The 16,369-nt window shown below is 51.9% G+C and overlaps 2 protein-coding genes across 3 annotated transcripts in view; one reads left to right on the forward strand and one right to left on the reverse strand.

Annotated features, from left to right (window-relative positions):
* Positions 1-6,507: 6,507 nt before the first annotated feature.
* Positions 6,508-15,384, forward strand: OTUB1 (OTU deubiquitinase, ubiquitin aldehyde binding 1). Its single transcript, XM_081280801.1, has 7 exons — positions 6,508-6,790; positions 8,640-8,701; positions 8,952-9,050; positions 13,512-13,630; positions 13,851-13,935; positions 14,047-14,241; positions 14,366-15,384. The coding sequence occupies exons 1-7, from the start codon at positions 6,733-6,735 to the stop codon at positions 14,561-14,563; spliced, it is 816 nt and encodes a 271-aa protein (XP_081136927.1). The 5' UTR covers positions 6,508-6,732; the 3' UTR covers positions 14,564-15,384.
* A 145-nt stretch (positions 15,385-15,529) lies between these two features.
* The window catches only part of MACROD1 (mono-ADP ribosylhydrolase 1), a 137,134-nt gene continuing 136,294 nt past the window's right edge, over positions 15,530-16,369 (reverse strand). Inside the window, exons 9-11 of one of the 2 annotated variants that reach the window (XM_081280800.1) lie at positions 15,993-16,074; positions 15,852-15,887; positions 15,530-15,699 (exon numbers count right to left, since the gene is read on the reverse strand). In XM_081280800.1, coding sequence (XP_081136926.1) covers positions 15,883-15,887; positions 15,993-16,074 — 87 coding nt within the window. In that variant the 3' untranslated portion in view covers positions 15,530-15,699; positions 15,852-15,882. The remainder of the gene's footprint in view (positions 15,700-15,851; positions 15,888-15,992; positions 16,075-16,369) is intronic. The other variant, XM_081280799.1, reaches the window with a different exon arrangement.

Consider the following 16,369-nt stretch of genomic DNA (forward strand, 5'->3'; position numbering starts at 1 on the left):
GGGTAATTTAGTTGATTTCTGAACAAATGCAGGTTTAGTATTTATTCCCTGTGGAGCGGGGGCTGCCAGGACTCCTGGCACTGGAAGTGAGAGCTGATGATCCCTTTGCTCTAGGCCCTGTGTGTCAGAAATTCTCATCTTCCCAGTGCCACTTCTGCAGGGCTCTTGTTTTCTGGTTTATGTCAACGAAACTGCAGGTGAGCCTGCTCTACCACCCTTTTCTGTCCCTGTCCTTTCCATGTGGTGTCCAGGAGTGGCTGTGGGACACAGGGCATAGGTACTATAACAAGTTCAGCTCTGGCCTGTTTCTGCTTCCCTGAGGGTAGGAAGGTGCTCCCTGCCTCCTGGATATCTATTTCCTTCCACACAAACAGGCCTGAGGCCGAAGGGCAGGGCTTGGAGAGCCATGGAGTAGTCAGTTACCCAGGAATGCTGGGTCAGGGGCTAGGGGGGCCAGGTTGGGATATTGGCCAGGGGAGGGGGAACCCTCAGCTTGGATCTAAAGGGCTGCCTTGAGCCAGGCTGGAGTGCTGAGCTAGGGGTTCCTACCTGCCACCTACAGGTCTCTTAATGTCACTGTCCCTGGGTAGAGTGGCCTTTTAGCTGTTTCCTTCCACACACCATGCGTCACATTGGAAGTCTTTCCTATTCACATTAGCTCCTGGTAGGGTGGGAGCTGAGTGCCCACTGGCAGCTCCCTGACTTCCTAGGGGAGGTGCCCAGCCCCCAGTGTAGGGGAGCTGAAGGGCCATTCTGACCAAGCCTCCACTTCTCTGAGGAGAGGACTGCATGCTGCCTGGCTTTAGGTTGGCCCAGGGTTGCTTTCCTCCAGCTGTGGCCAGATTATGCATTGGTCTCAGAGCCACAGGACACCACACACCAAGGAAGGGGCAAAAGAAGAGAGCCATCCTGAGTTTCTATGGTAACGCCACTACACTGCTAACGATCTGACTTAGGTGTCTCCTGCTTTTGTGTCCCTGGAACTCAAAAGGAGTAAGAACCAGATGCTGTGGTACATACCTGTAATCCCAGTGATTTGTGAGACTGAGCCAAGAGGATCCCACGTTTGAGGCCAGCCTCGGCAACTTGATAAGACCCTGCCTCAAACAATAAAGACCTGGGGGTACAGCTCAGTGGTAGGTCATCCCTGGGTTCAATCACTAGTACCCAAAAAGGAAAGAGGAGGAAGGTGGGTTATAGTTCCCTTGGTGGAACTATAACAGGGAGGACTCCATCCTAGGGGAACTCCTCCCACCCAAACTTCTTTTTTAAATTTTATTTTATTTTTGTAGTTGTAGATGGACAGCATGCCTTTTTTTTTTTTTTTTTTTTTTTTTTTAAAGAGAGAGTGAGAGAGGAGGGAGAGAGAGAGAGAGAGAGAGAGAGAGAGAATTTTTAATATTTATTTTTTAGTTCTCGGCGGACACAACATCTTTGTTGGTATGTGGTGCTGAGGATCGAACCCGGGCCGCACGCATGCCAGGCGAGCGCGCTACCGCTTGAGCCACATCCCCAGCCCCTTTATTTATTTTAAAGTGATGCTGAGGATCGAACCCAGTGCCTCACAGTGCTAGGCCAGTGCTCTGCCCTGGAGCCCCAGGCCTCCAAAGTTCTGTGTCTTGAGTCGCTGCTCACTGTGGGAAGCCAGTGGCTGTAGACAGGCCCTTCAGGCCCTGGTCTGGAAGGCCCATGGTGAGCCTGTGTTCTCCCCTGGGCCAGCTCTACCAGCATATGTGGACCTGGGGGTGAGTGATGATAGGTTTGAGGACAAGATGGAGGATTTAGAGGTCAGGTGACCTACTGTGCTTTAACCCTGTCCTCATTGGTCTTCTGTGGCCACCAGGCTGGAAATCTAGTCACTTTTCATTGATTTCTTATCCCCAACCAAAACAGGGGCCCCAGAGGAATACCTTATGAGGAAAGCAAGGCTTCATACTCTGAGTGGCATTTTGTGTCCCTGTCTGGATGTTTGCCTGGTGTGCACACTGTGGGAGGGAGACTGTGGTCACCATATAGTTGTCATGTCTGCAATCAGGGGCTGGGAGGTGGGAGACTCAGGTGTGAGGCCTGGCACAGCCATTTACAGATAGATGACCTTGGACCTGTCATCTAGTCTCTCTGACCTTTAGTTTTCAGGACTGCAAAGTGAAGATGTGGCAGACAGAATAATGTCCCAGCTCTACTTCCTGGAATTGGTGAATAGGTTATCTTACATGACAAATGTGATTTTGCTGCCAGCCTTAGTGGCCCACTCTTGTGATCCCAGGGACTCAGGAAGCTGAGGCAGGAGGATTGCAAGTTTGAGACTGGCTTTAGTAATTAAGTGAAGGCCTTAGCAACTTGGTGAGACCCTGTCTCAAAATAAAAAATAAAAGGGGCTGGGGATGTAGTTCAGTAGTAAAGCACCTTCAGGTTCACTCCCCAGTACCAAAAAAGGAAAAAAAAAAAGTGATTTTGGAGATGTGATTAAGGTTAAGGACCTTGATGGAGATTAACCTTGGATCATCTGAATAGGCTCAAGGTGATCACCAGTCCTGACCTGCAAAAGATCCTGCCTGACCTTACTGGTTGGAGAATGAAGGAAGTGGCCTCTAAGAACTGGGAACAGCCCTCAGTTTACAGCCAGCAAGAATATGGGGACCTCAGCCCCACAGCTCCGAGGAACTGAATTCTGCCAACCTGCAGGTGTAAGTAGTAGATTCTTCTTTAGAGGTTCTAGACAGAACAGCTTCCCTGCCTCTCGATTTGAGTTTGGTGAAATTTAGACTTCTGATTACCAGAACTATAAGATAATAAACTTGTGTCATTGTAAGCCACTGAGTTTGTGGTGATTTCTTACGGCAGCAATGAGGAAAGTGATAAATCTGCCCTCTGAAGGATCTGGGCTGATTACCTTCAGGGATAGAAAATGGACTGAATGCTATGCATTCACAGGAAGACCCAAGAAGGAATGTGGGGGTTTGAGTTGGGATTGGGAAGCTCTCCCTGTCACCTCTGCCCCTTGGCTTGCTTTCTGCCTCAGGTGACCTGCATTCCACTCAGCTGCTGCACCTCAAATACGAACCCTGCTCAGCCCCATCATCTTGGCCACTGCAGTGGTGACAGTCTCCCTAGACCATGATTTTAGGACCAGCTGTCTGTGGGCCACTGTAGGTCCATCAGTGGCCATTCTCGGTCCTCTGGGGACCTGACTTCCAAGTCCCCTGGGGAAAGACTGCCCGTTCTTTGTCTTTGGTCAAGGTTCTTGGTTGTCTGTGGCTTCCTGTGAGGACTGTGGCTATCAAGGATGCACATGGCATCCCTACCTTGGTCTACTCAGCATGGCCCCTGTCCTGTAAGGTGGAAGGGGGTTGGGTGTCTCTGAGTGAGCTGTTCTGTACACTTTCTCTGTAGCTGAGGTTTCATATTTCTTGGGTCCCAATGTGGAGCCTCCTCTCCCTGCATCTGACAGAATCCTGCAGACATGGATGTGGGGCTCATGGACTAATTCCAACCAGCAGCCTGAACGGCCATGGCCTTGTGCTGCCTATTTGGTTATAGGCCTTTGGCAGTCAGGGCCCATGGCACATGACCATTTGTGGTGGCATATTGGGAGGCAAACATCTGGGTCTTTTGCCAGGGACTCCTGGTATATCTGCAGGTGGGTTTAAGATGCTTCAGGATAAAGGGTCAAAATCCCAAAGTGGTGAAATTAACGGGGCAGATGGAATAGGGATAAGGGATCAGTTATTAACCACCAAATCAATGGGCATTGAAAAACCAGGTGTTGGAGCTGAGGATATGGCTTAGTGGTAGAGCGCTCGCCTAGCATGCATGAGGCACTTGATTCAATCCTCAGTACTACATAAAAATAAAGATGTGTCCATTTAAAAAACTAAAAAACAAGTATTAAAAAGAAAGAAAGAAAAAGCCAGGTGCTGCCAGGTGTGGTGGCTCACAACTGTAATCCCAGCAGCTCAGGAGGCTGAGGCAGGAAGATCAAAGCCAGCCTCAGCAATTTAGCAAGGCACTAAGCAACTCAGTGAGACCCTGTCTCTAAATTAAATACAAAAAAGGCTGGAGATGTGGCTCAGTGGTTGAGTGCCCCTGAGTTCAATCCCTGGTACCAAAAAAAAAAAAAAGCTAGGTGCTGTGGCTGGGCCTGTGAGCACAGCTAGTTGGGAGGCTGAGGCAGGAAGATTGAAAGTTTGAGGCCAGTCTGGGTAACACAGTGAGACCCTGCCAAGAAAGGAATAAAACAAAACAGAACAAATAACAGCTGGATAAAAATTGACCTGGAGGGGCTGAGGTTATGGCTCAGTGGTAGAGCGCTTGCCTAGCATGTGTGAGGCACTGGATTTGATTCTCAGCACCACATATAAATTAATAAATAAACAAAGGTCTATCAACATTTTTTTTTTTAAATTGACTTCCTGGAGCTGGATTAAGAGTCAAAGCTTCCCTTTGGCCATGTCCTTCCCATTCTATCTGACAAAATGGGGAGGGTTGAACACTAGAAGGAAGAGAGCACCCACAATTTGCAGCCACTGTGCACCCTGAGGGTGCAGGTCTATTCTTGTAAGCCCATGGCATTTATCTGGTATTGGCAGCTGGGGCTTAACCAGCACTGAACCATACAGGGAGAGCAGATGTTCCCTGTCCTGATTGTTAGGCCTCCTTTCACCCCCACCATGGGCTGCCTAGTCCAGGAAAGGGAGGCTGGTTTCAAGATTTTTACAAAGCTCGCCTGCTGTGGTGGTGTATACCTATAATTCCAGCTACTTTGGAGGATTCCAAGGTCAAGGCCAGCTTAGCGAGACTCTGTGTCAGAATAAAAATTTAAAACGGGCTGGGTATGTAGCTCAGTGATAGAGCACTTGCCTATGCAAGACCCTTGGTTCAATCTCCAGTAACACCCACAAATTGAATAGAAATCAGGTCTTTGTCATAGGCTGTCTTTGCCCATCACTTACTAATACACATTCTGTCCTACTCGCAGATCTCATTAACAGTTATGAATTTCATTGTTAAGTGGGGGGAAGGAATGAACAGTTTGATAGTTACAGGGTCCAAATATGGTGGACCTTTTGTTTTCTCAAGTTTGGAAGCAACCCAAAGACCCAATGACTCAATAAATGGTCATTTGTAATGGTGCTGGGCTACAGATTTGGTATTTGTAGTTATTGCTGTGAAAAAGCCAATGTTGGACTGTGTAGGAAACCCAGGCAGCAGCTGCACCTGCTCCAGTGCTGGCAGTAACTAATGATAACATTCGGACCTATTCCATGCCTGTCCTTTCATGAACCAAGGGATCTGATGTGGCTCAGGCATAGCTTTCTTGAGAGCTAAAGGACCACTGACATAAAAAGGGCCCTCCACAGTGAAGATGGGAACCAGAGCCCCAGACCAACCTCTTTTTTAAAAAAAATATTTATTTGGTTTTCAGTGGACCTTTATTTATTTATTTTTGTTTATATGCAGTGTTGAGACTCAAACCCAGTGCCTCACGCATGCTAGGCAAGCGCTTTACCACTGAGCCACAACTCCAGCCCCCACAGACTAATCTCTTAACTAATCTCTTAACAACATCATTGGAATCCATGACTTTGCCATTTAAATTCTAATTTAATAGTAATTTTTAAAAAATTTTTAAATAGTTCACAGGCAATTTTAAGAAAATGTGCAAAAGGATCCTGTGTACTGTTTACCTGGTTCTCCCCCACTGGTAGATAACATTAGAAAACTATGATAAAGCACACCCCAGGACATTGACTTTGACACAAAGTATGACACAGGTTCCTTTCCCTTTTGCAGACACATGCATTCCTCCATACCCCCTTGCAACCATTGTTTTCCTTTTCTATTAGGTCCTTGGTTTGTTTTATTTATAATTATTTTGCATTGCTAGGAAAGTGCTCCACCATTAAGCCACATCCCCAGTCTAACTTCTTGCTTTCACTTATTTTTTGAGATACTGGGAATTGAACCCAGGGGGCCCTCTACTACCGAACTGTATTCCCAGCCCTTTTTAAATTTTGAGACAGGACCTGGTTAAGTTGCTGAGGCTGGCCTCAAACTTGTGATCCTCCTGCTTCAGCATCCCAAATAATTGGAATTACAGACGCTGGAATAACTTTTTGCCTTTAAAATGACCCTGCTTTCTCCCGACCAGGATACGGAGATCAAAGTTAGGTTCCAGGCTTTTGCCTTGACACCAAAGGAGATGTTCTCTCTGTCGGAAGCAGGTCACCATGGCCGACTAAAGTACAGGCTCCGTGGGGAGGGGCAAGGTGCCACGAGGCCGGGGCCAAGGGGCGTCAAGGTGTTGGCACCACTTCCTGTCTCCTCGTGGGATGCTCCGCACTGCAGCTACAATCGCAGAAGCCCACAGCAGGAATGTTGCTTTCGGTGATTTTAATTTCATTGTCCTACTTATCTCAACTCAATCCGAGTTTCGAACTCCAGAAACAGAAAACAGAGTTGGCTCCAGAAAGCTCTTATCACCCCTGGGACCTTTAGGAAGCTGGGAATTTGGAACCAAGCAAGTGTGCAGGGTGGAGGCGCGGGCCGGGCGGACCCGACTCCCACAGGGACCTCGGCCCGCACGCCAGAAGCCGCTAGAGCCCTGGACGCCATCGGTTGACAACCGCAGCGAGGAGCTCGTTGCTAGGGGCGTTGCCGAGGAGGGGCCCACTTCCGGGGGGAGGACAACTGGTAACCCGGAAGCGGTCGGCAGTGCGGCGCTGTTTAAAGATGGCGGCGGAGGAACCTCAGCAGCAGAAGCAGGAGCCGCTGGGCAGCGACTCCGAAGGTACACACCGAGGGAGGGATGTCCATCACGGGCTAGCCGGGGGCGAGGCCCTGCCGACTGTTCCCAAGGAGGTCGAGGAAGCAAGGCGGCCGGGGGCGAAGCGCGCGGATGGCCCCTTCCTCCGCCTCCGCTGCCTCCCCTCCCCCTCACAATGGAAGGAGCCGACGCCGCGACCCCCGGCCGGGCGGGGCCTACCGAGGCCCGCGGCTCTTTTCCCTCGCGCACGCCTGGGGCGGGGCCTGCGCCGTCCCGCCCTCCGCCCAGCCCCTCGGCTCCCGGCACCGACTCCCGGGCCCGAGCCTCTGGGCCCCGAGCCTCTATGCCCGGGTCTTCGCAGTCGGCTCGAGGCCTAGGTCGGGGCCGAGTCTTCTGTCCTCTCTAGAGCAGCCCGCGTCTGGAGGCGCGTAGTGACGCGGGGCTGCAGACCACGAAGGACCCGGCTGGCCGTGCAGGCTGGCGCGGGGCTGCGAGTGTCTGCCCCTGGGGCTTCGGGCAGCTTTCTCCCTAGAGCCCCCTCTTCTGGCCTTTCGGACTTCTTCTGCCTGCGTAGGCATTGTTTTCTTAGACCCTGAAGGATTTAGAACTTTCCAAAAACAGCCACACCCTCTCCTTTTCTACCTAGAAGTTGGGCCCTTGTGGCCGAGTAGGTCACAAGGGTGTGTGGGGGACAGCTCTGCTCTGGGGCATGGGCCTGGCCCAGCTAAGAACCTGGGATGAGCTGGTCCAAAAGGATTGACCTTAAATGTCATTCAGCGCATACTCAAACCCCACCTGCACACTTGAGGAACTGAGAACTGGCAAACCCAGGCCCCCAGAAGGGCTTTGTTCAGGATCACCTATAGTCACATATATGTATAGATCACATAAGGCAGAGTCAAAACTAGAATTTGGGTCTCCTGGCCCCTTCCCAATGGCTACTTTGAGTGGGGTCCCCATAGTAGACCTGTTCAACCCTTGGATGACTCCACAGTACTCTTAGGTACCACCTGCTATGGTGAATACCATAATATTATATTTGGAGGAAGTTGGTAGTGTTAGCCCTATTTCACGGGTGAGTAAAGGGCTCAGTAGTGAACTGGTAGAGGAGAAATGTTGTGAACAGCTTAGACTAGAATCATAAATATGGATTTGACCACAGCTTTTTACTATTGGGCAGATTATTCACCTTTGCACAATTGTTTTGTTATTTGTAAAATGGGCACCCTTAAGGATACCTAGGCTAGCAGGAAGAGGAAGAGTGTGATAGGTAAAGAGCAGGCTCACAGAAAGCTCCCATCTAGCGCAGGACTCCACCTCATCTTACTTTCCCCAAGAGGCCTCTCCACGCACTCCCGGTCTGCTGGGAAGTGATGTTAGAAAGCAGGGAGGAAGCTGGTATCATCAGGAAGAGTGAATCTTGTGGGGAATGATTACTTTTCTCCCTTATTTTTATTCTAATTCTTTAGCAGTGCTGGGGATTGGATCCAGGACCTCACACATGCTAGGCAAATGCAAGCTCTATGCTCCCATCTTTTTTTTTTTTTGAGATAGGGTCTCATTATTTTGGCCAGGCTGGTCTCAAATTCCTGGGTTCAAGTGATCCTCCTGCTTCAGCCTCACCAGTAGCTGGAACCAAAGGTGTGTCCTATCATGCCTGGCTATCCTCTCAATTTAAAGACAAGGAAATGAAAGCCCAGAAGGGGAAGGACATTGCCAAGATTACACAGTGGGGTGGAGCAGGGCGTAAGACACTTGCTTCCAGATTTTAAACCTGCTTCTCTGCTCCTGGGCTGTGCTTGTTCCTGGCCCAGCAACCTGCAGCGGAGATGCCACGACCTATAGTAATCCTTTTTTTTTTCCCCTTTTCTAGGCGTTAACTGTCTGGCCTATGATGAAGCCATCATGGCGCAACAGGACCGAATTCAGCAAGAGGTGAGGGGCTAACGAGGGTGGGAGGGAGTGGCTGGTGACCCCATCATGTGGATGAATAGACTAGGCCTGAGGTCTGTTATCTATCTGTACTTCAGAATCCCATTCCTTTCTAGGCTATGCTGGATGCTTTTATGGGGGTTACTGTACCACTGGGTTATCAGCCTAGCTCCCCTTTTGTAGGTGTTCTGGTTGTTAGGCGTGGGTCACTGCATCTCCATGCCACAGCATGATGGGTTCCTGCCTTCTGCAGATTGCTGTGCAGAACCCTCTGGTGTCGGAGCGGCTGGAGCTCTCCGTCCTGTACAAGGAGTATGCTGAGGATGACAACATCTACCAACAGAAGATCAAGGTGGGAGCCTGGCTGGAGGGGGCAGGAGGGTGCCTGCTTCAGTCATGCTCCTTGCTCAGCCTGGTCTCTGAGAGGATAGGTTATTGAGGAACACCTGTCAGTGCTAGTGTGTGCATGCTCTGGACTCAAAAAGATATCTCTTCAAGTCCACACTGCCACTTGGCAGCTATCTCCTTGGCAGGTCCTCCATATCTTTGTACATGACTATCTTCATTTGTAAAATAGGGACAGTGAGGGCTGGCAAAGTGCTTCCTTTGCACGCACAAAGCTGTGGGTTCCATCCCCAGTTCCAAAAAAGAAAAGGAAAAAAAAATAGTGTGATAGTGAAAGCATCTACTTGTAGGGTGGTTTTGAGGTAGAGGGAGGTGTTGCTCTGTGGGGCCAAGTACAGGCTGGGCAGGAGCCAGCCATCTTCATGCCTACTGAGGGGCTGACCAGGCTGGTGCTGAGCAGGGCAGGAGGGCTGCATAGGGATGTGCCCCACTGCCCACCTCCTGGACATTTGTGGAGAGTGGGCAGTGGTAGAGAAGCAGGGCCCCAGGCTTCTACACAGGGCCCTGCAGCATCATTCAAAATAGGCAAGCTGCTTTACCACCCACCTTGGTTGAAGTGTGAGAGTGGGTGTGTAAACAGCATTTAGTAGGCTCAGCACAGAGTTAGTAAATGTTACTCTTCTCACGCTCCCCAAAGATCAGAGATGCTTAGACCCTTCCACCTGGAGAAGGCGCCTGCCAGAGGCCAGGCAGGTATGATTGAAGCTGGTGAACATTGAAGGCACCACGGTTCACAAGCTGCCAGACTGTGACAGGGAGTATTCGGACTGTCACTCCACTGTTGCCAGAGAAGCCAGAAATAATGAAATCTCCTGACTTCTAACAGTTGGCAGCTAATTCAGACTTTAAATGTGTGGGGCTGGGGTATTGCTCAGTGCTGGAGTATTTGCCTAGGGTGTGTATATATGTGAGGCCTTAGGTTATGTCCCTAGCACCAAAAAAAGTAGGTCAAATAACCTACCTGAGGGCCAGATCCATCTGTGTGTGGTCTGAGATCTGCTTAAACATTTTGCTCAGGGTGTCGTAGCTTCCCCAAGAGGCCCGTGGGGAGATGCAGGCATTGCCTTAGGAGGCCAGTACACCTGGGTTCTTCTTGTGACCTCTGCACTCCATCTGTGTGGCCTTGGGCAATGCACTAAACTTGGAGCTTCAATTATTTGCTTATCTCTGGCTGGAGGGAGATTCTGATCAGATGGTGGTCAAGTCGGTGCTACTGTTCAGTGAGGCTGGGAAGCAGTAGGCTCCTCCTCTCCTATGTCGTGGGTGAGTGGAGTGCTGTCCCCATTTCCTGGCCTACCTGCCATATTAGGCCACTATGGTAAGGACAGGATGGTCCTTGGATTCTTCGCACTGAGTCATTCAGCAAATGTTTTGAATGTCCAGAGCCAGCTATCCACAGGAATGCACCTTAACGTCCCATTCTGATACCCCATTCTGTGTGCTATGGCCAAGACCACCTTTTCTCCCTGGGCAGAGAGAGAGGGTGGTAACAGAAGTGCTCATGTGGACCTGGGTGCAGACTTGGTTCCTCTGCAGAATGGGCCTGTGGGAGGAGTCTAGGATGATGATCATGAGCACTCAGCAGAGGGCTTGGCACTGTGTGTGCGTGCAGGCAGGGGGTGCTTCAAGGAGGCTTTTGCAGTAAAACCTGCAGCAGGCCAGAGTGACTTAGACCCAGGTGGTCCGGGTAAGCAGTGACAGTGGTTGACTAGAGATGCAGTGAGGGAAGAACCTGAAGGATCTGCTGTAGGTGGAGATAGGTGAGGGAGAAGTGAGCAGAGCCACAAGGTTGAAGTGATTGAAGTCGGGGGGCCTAGGTGAGGAGCAGGTTGGTGTGAGGTTGAGACAGACTTGTTGGTTGATGCCAGTTAGACAATTCAGAGAGGTGTTGGGGAGCTGGGCACAGTGGCTCATGCCTGTAATCCCAATGACTTGGGAAGCTGAGGCAGGAGAATTGCAAGTTGGAGGCCAGCCTTGGCAACTTAGTGAGACCCTGTTCCAAAAATAAATAAATGAATGAATGAATGAGACAAAAAGGGCTGGGGACTGGGGTTGTGGCTCAGTGGTAGAGTGCATACCTAGCATGCATGAGGCACTGGGTTCAATCCTCAACACCATATAAAAATAAAAAGCACCCTGGTTCAATCCCCAGTACCAAAAAAAAAAAAGGCGGGGGGGAAGCCAGGGGCAGAAGTGGAGCTGGTGGGTAAAGATTGACATTTGGGACTGCTTGGATTGTCAGTACTGATGTCACCCAGCAAATGTAAAGAGTTGAAAGGTGGAAGCCATCCCAGGGCATCACCAGGCATTCCTGTGGCCCTTTTCTGGCAGGTGCCATGTGTGTCTTGAGGAAGGGCACTACAGGTTTGTTGGAAGCCCTGCCCTTCAGAGTGCAGAGGGATGAGGGGCGGCCTGCAGGGAGGAGAGGGTACAGCGTCCCCCAGCCAGGTAGGGGAAGTGCCCATGTGGAGGGCATGGTGTGGGAGTAGTGCTGGGAGAGGCCAGTCTGGAGAGGGCCAGATTTGATCCTCCAAAATAGGAGGGCTTTTGTGACATTGGCTGGAGCAAAGTCCTCTCACAGAAAGGTGAGCTGACTGAGCAGGAACAATGCTATGAGTAGTTTTGCTTCAGAGGAGCCAAGACAAGAGTGATGGCTGGAGAGCACTCTGAAGTCAAAAGAGATTTTGCTTTCTTTCTTTCTTTCTTTTTTTTTTTAAACAGCGATTGAACCCAGAGGTGCTCAACCATTGAGCCACATCCCCTGCCTGTTTTTATTTTTACTTTCGAGTCAGGGTCTTGCTAAATTGCTTAGAGCCTGGCTGTATTGCTGAGGCTGGTCATGAACTTGTGATCCTCCTGTCTGGGATTACAGACATACATTTTAGTTTTGTTTTTGGTACCAAGGATAGAACCTGGGGGCGGTTTAACCCCTGAGTCACATCTCCAGCCCATTTTATATTTTATTTAGAGATAGGGTCTTGCTAAGTTGCTTAGAGCCTCACTAAGTTGCTGAGGCTGGCTTTGAACTTGTGATCCTCCTGCCTTAGCCTCTTGAGCTGTTGGGATTATAGGAGTGTGCCCCTGTTCTCAGCTTGAGACTTTTCTTTTTTAAAGCAAGACATATCTAGATGTTTTCTGCTGATGGGTCTAAACTTGTTGGGAGAGATGATTTGATGCAGGAGGAGAGAGGACTTCCTGGAACAATGTCCTTGAGCACTAGAGAGGGAACAGGCTTGTGTGGAGTGGAGGGGCAGTTCAGGTAGCAGTTAGGACTGAGGGACAGATGGGAGAGATCAGGAGAGAAGGCAGTGGGTACACTGTGGTGGCTGAGGAGGTTCTCAGTTTAAAAGTGACTGAGGTGGGAGGAGAGAGTACTAAAGCAGGGGAGCAAGGCCTGTTGGTTAGGAAGCACTGGTAGCCACTGTGGTGGGGAAGTATAAGAGAAGTCTCTCTCCCTTTGGGGAGGAAAGTGGAAAAGTTGAATGGAAGCCAGTTGCCAAGGCTTGGGAGGCTGAGACAGGAGAATCGAGAGTTAAAAGCCAGCCTCAGCAATTTAGTGAGGCCCTAAGCAACTCAGCAAGACCCTGTCTCTAAATAAAATTCAAAAAAGGGCTGGGATGTGGCTCAGTGGTTGAGTGCCCCTGGATTCAATTCCCGTTGCCAAAAAAAAAAAGGCTGACTGGAGATGGTACCTGTGAGTAGGCAGGTAGAAGCTAGAAATAGACAAGGAAGGTTGTTTAAACCCCAGAGGACTGTGGAAAGGCTTAGGTGGGAAAACTGTTCTCAATTAGGCTGAGCTGGACTGTGCCTTGGGCCTTGGACACCTGGCTGGGGCGTGGTACTTGCCACTGCACCCCTGCCCTGATCTGCTTACCCTGAAGGTCTCTTGGATGAAAGACTGGAAAAAGTTGCATTATCAAAGACAGATTCACTCTCCTGCATGTTAATGTTTTAATTTTATCATCTGTGTGTGCCCGCATGTTGCTAGGGATGGAACCCAGGGCCTTGCATCTGCCAGGCAAGAGCTCTACCTCTGAGCTACACACAGTCCCTCTCCTTTTTTTATTTTTTTCCTTTCCTGGTGCTGGGGATCAAACCCAGGGTATCACAAATGCTAGGTAAGCACTGACCTTGTGCATTTTTATAAACAAACAATGCTGTAGCCCAGCTGTGTGGCCTGGCCAGTGGCTGGCAGCAGTTTTGGCCACCCAGGCAGCTAGTTTGTACATAAGAGCACAGGGCAGTCACTGGGCAGTGATTCCCTTCATCCATTCTGCAGTCTGGAGTGGCTTCTTGGAGCTTAGTTGCCACCTGCTGTGTTGTGACCTTTGTTGGGGCCATTTCTTGGGCTAGCCCTAGTCTGGGCAAATGTTGAGGGGTCAGGTGGGGGGGGGCTGCCTCTCTGCAGGACCTGCACAAAAAGTACTCATATATCCGGAAGACCAGGCCTGATGGCAACTGCTTCTATCGAGCTTTTGGATTCTCCCACTTGGAGGCACTGCTGGATGACAGCAAGGAATTGCAGCGGTGAGGAGGGTGGCGCGTGGGCACCAGAGGGCAAGGCTTGTGGGCACCTTCTTCCCTCCTGAGGGATAGGAGGATGGTTCCGCCTTAGACCAGGTGGTTGGCTGGACTCCTGCTGGGGGCTTCCCTTTGAGCTGGGGTGAGGGTGGCCTGTCTGAGCCTGGACAGTGCGGCCTGGGCCCCTGCTTTGCTGGCTGAGGAGCTCTTCCGCTCCTACCCACAGGTTCAAGGCTGTGTCTGCCAAGAGCAAAGAGGACTTGGTGTCACAGGGCTTCACTGAGTTCACAATTGAGGATTTCCACAATACGGTGAGCTCTGCACCTGTCTCAAGCTGAGCCAAGATGGAGGGTGGTTGGCCTGGTTGGGTGGGGTTGACCCCCTCCTCCCTCACCTTGCCCTTTTTCCCTCCATGGGGGCAGTTCATGGACCTGATCGAGCAGGTGGAGAAGCAGACCTCAGTAGCTGACCTCCTGGCCTCCTTCAACGACCAGAGCACCTCGGACTACCTTGTGGTCTACTTACGGCTGCTCACCTCAGGCTACCTGCAGCGGGAGAGCAAGTTCTTTGAGCACTTCATCGAGGGTGGGCGGACTGTCAAGGAGTTCTGTCAGCAGGTGCCAAGCCCCCTCCCACTGGGGACCATCCCTTGTCTGTTGCCCCAGGGGGTGGGAGTGCACTAGGGCCCTCGGGTCCTGGGGAAGGGTGCTGGGAAGGGCCTGACCAGTACCTGTGCTGCAGGAGGTGGAGCCCATGTGCAAGGAGAGTGACCACATCCACATCATCGCGCTGGCGCAGGCCCTTAGCGTGTCCATCCAGGTGGAGTACATGGACCGTGGTGAGGGTGGCACCACCAACCCGCACGTCTTCCCTGAGGGCTCTGAGCCCAAGGTCTACCTTCTCTACCGGCCTGGACACTACGATATCCTCTACAAATAGGGCTGGCTGGCCTGCCGCTGCCCTGCCTGCCTCCCCCTCTGCCAGGCGCTAGACATGTACAGAGGTTTTTTTTTGTGGTTGTAAATGGTCATATTTCACTCCCTCCCTTTTCCTGTCACACAACCTTCCACGTTTTATTAAAGGGGATGCTGGTGGTAAGCTGCGTGTGTGCGTGTCCCTGCTGCTGCCTGCCCACTGGCTGCTGTGTGTCTGGCTGCCCCGCTTCCCTCAGGTGGGTCCCCCAGTTTTCTACCTGTCCAACCCCAAGCTTTCTCACCAGGAGCAGTTTTGAGGGGGCTAGGCCTCCTGGGGGACCCTCCTGGTTGCTTGGAATTGTGTGCTCTCTTAGGCCTCCCCCTTCCCCCTTCCGCTTCCACACTTCCAGTTGTGGATGTTTCTCTGGGAGTTGCCTAGGTCTCTGGCTTCTTCCACCTTGCTGTCCTGGCCAGGGCCCCAGACCCCAGTCCTGTGCCCTCCACCAGGGATCTGCATGACTGGAGAGTCCTGGGCAGAGAGGGCTCACAGGATGGGACTGGCCCAGGCCAGGTGGCGGAGGGGGCACCAGCCTGCTGCGGGAGGAGTGGCCTTCAGTCCTCAGGTCTAGGCAGGGCTTGCCAGTTCCCCACTCTTCCCCGCCTCTAGGCCCCCTGCCTGCGCCTGCTTTGCACCCTCTTTGCACCCTCTTTGCTTGGGCCAGTGTCTGCATTGCCTGCCTTTTGCCTTTGCTTCTCTTCTTCACCCACCCCAGCACATGTGGGGTCTCAGCCCCAGGCTGTGAGCTCCTTGGGGGCAGGCCCTCAATAAATGTGAAGTGCTGCTGCTGCCTTCGCTGTCAGCCCGTGCCTCCACCACCCGCCTGGCTCACCAAGAGCTCTTGCCAGTCCCTATAAGCCAAAGCGCCTGACTGGGGCTCCATTTTGGGTTGGCTTCCCATGCTCCAGCCCCAGAACAGTCAGAGCTCAGACATTGGGAGCTGAAATAGTCATTTTATTAAGAGGCTCCTTAGGGGCAGGGAGGGGGAAGCGGGGTGGGGTGTGGAGCTGAAGGAAAGAACAGCTTGGCCTTGCCCAGGCCCAGACCGCAGGCTTCAGCTACCTCTCAGAGCTGGGAGCGAGGTCCTGCAGGCCTGGACAGGTCTAAAGGCAGAGGGGAGAGGTCAAGAAGCTGAGGCCTTCAATCGCCCTGGTTTCCCCTCCTCCCTACCTGGGGGTGAGCCCAGTAGAGGCTGAGCAGGTGTTAGTGATAGGTTAGTGTGTAGGGCAGCCTTAAGGGGCCAGGCCCTGCTTACCAGTCCTGCTCAGGCTGGGCTGCGGGGAGCCTCAGGCTGGAAGGCAGAGGACAGTGAGAGCCCAGCCCAGAGCCGAGAGGGGAGGGGCAGGGCTGGCCGTGGGGTGGGCGCCTTTGGTTTGGGGCAGCGCGGGGCACGTACCCACGGGGAAGTAGTGGGGCAGCAGCTGCCGGTAGATGTTCTCGTCCTTCTCAAGGAATACGCAGATGATCAGCCGATCCACCTGCGTCAAAGGGGTTGTTCAGCCTGTCTTATTGCTCGGCCCCCTATAGGTTTTTACCTGCCTTGCTCTGGGGGTGTCCCCTCCTCTGGTTCTGACTATGGAGCTCACACTAAGCCTTCTATAGAAAGGGCTTGGGGTTGTGCTCCCGCCACTCCCTTCTCGCTGCTACCCACGAAGAAACAGGCCTCAAAGAGGGCTGGCACGACCCGGTTGGCCCTACGCTCAGCACCCTTGCTCCAATGTGGGGCTGGTGAGCCGGGCGGTGTTGTGGGCAGCGCCCGCCATCTCACTCCAC

This window comes from Spermophilus citellus (assembly GCF_964194105.1).
Source record: "Spermophilus citellus genome assembly, chromosome: 2".
NCBI classification, from domain to species: domain Eukaryota; kingdom Metazoa; phylum Chordata; class Mammalia; order Rodentia; family Sciuridae; genus Spermophilus; species Spermophilus citellus.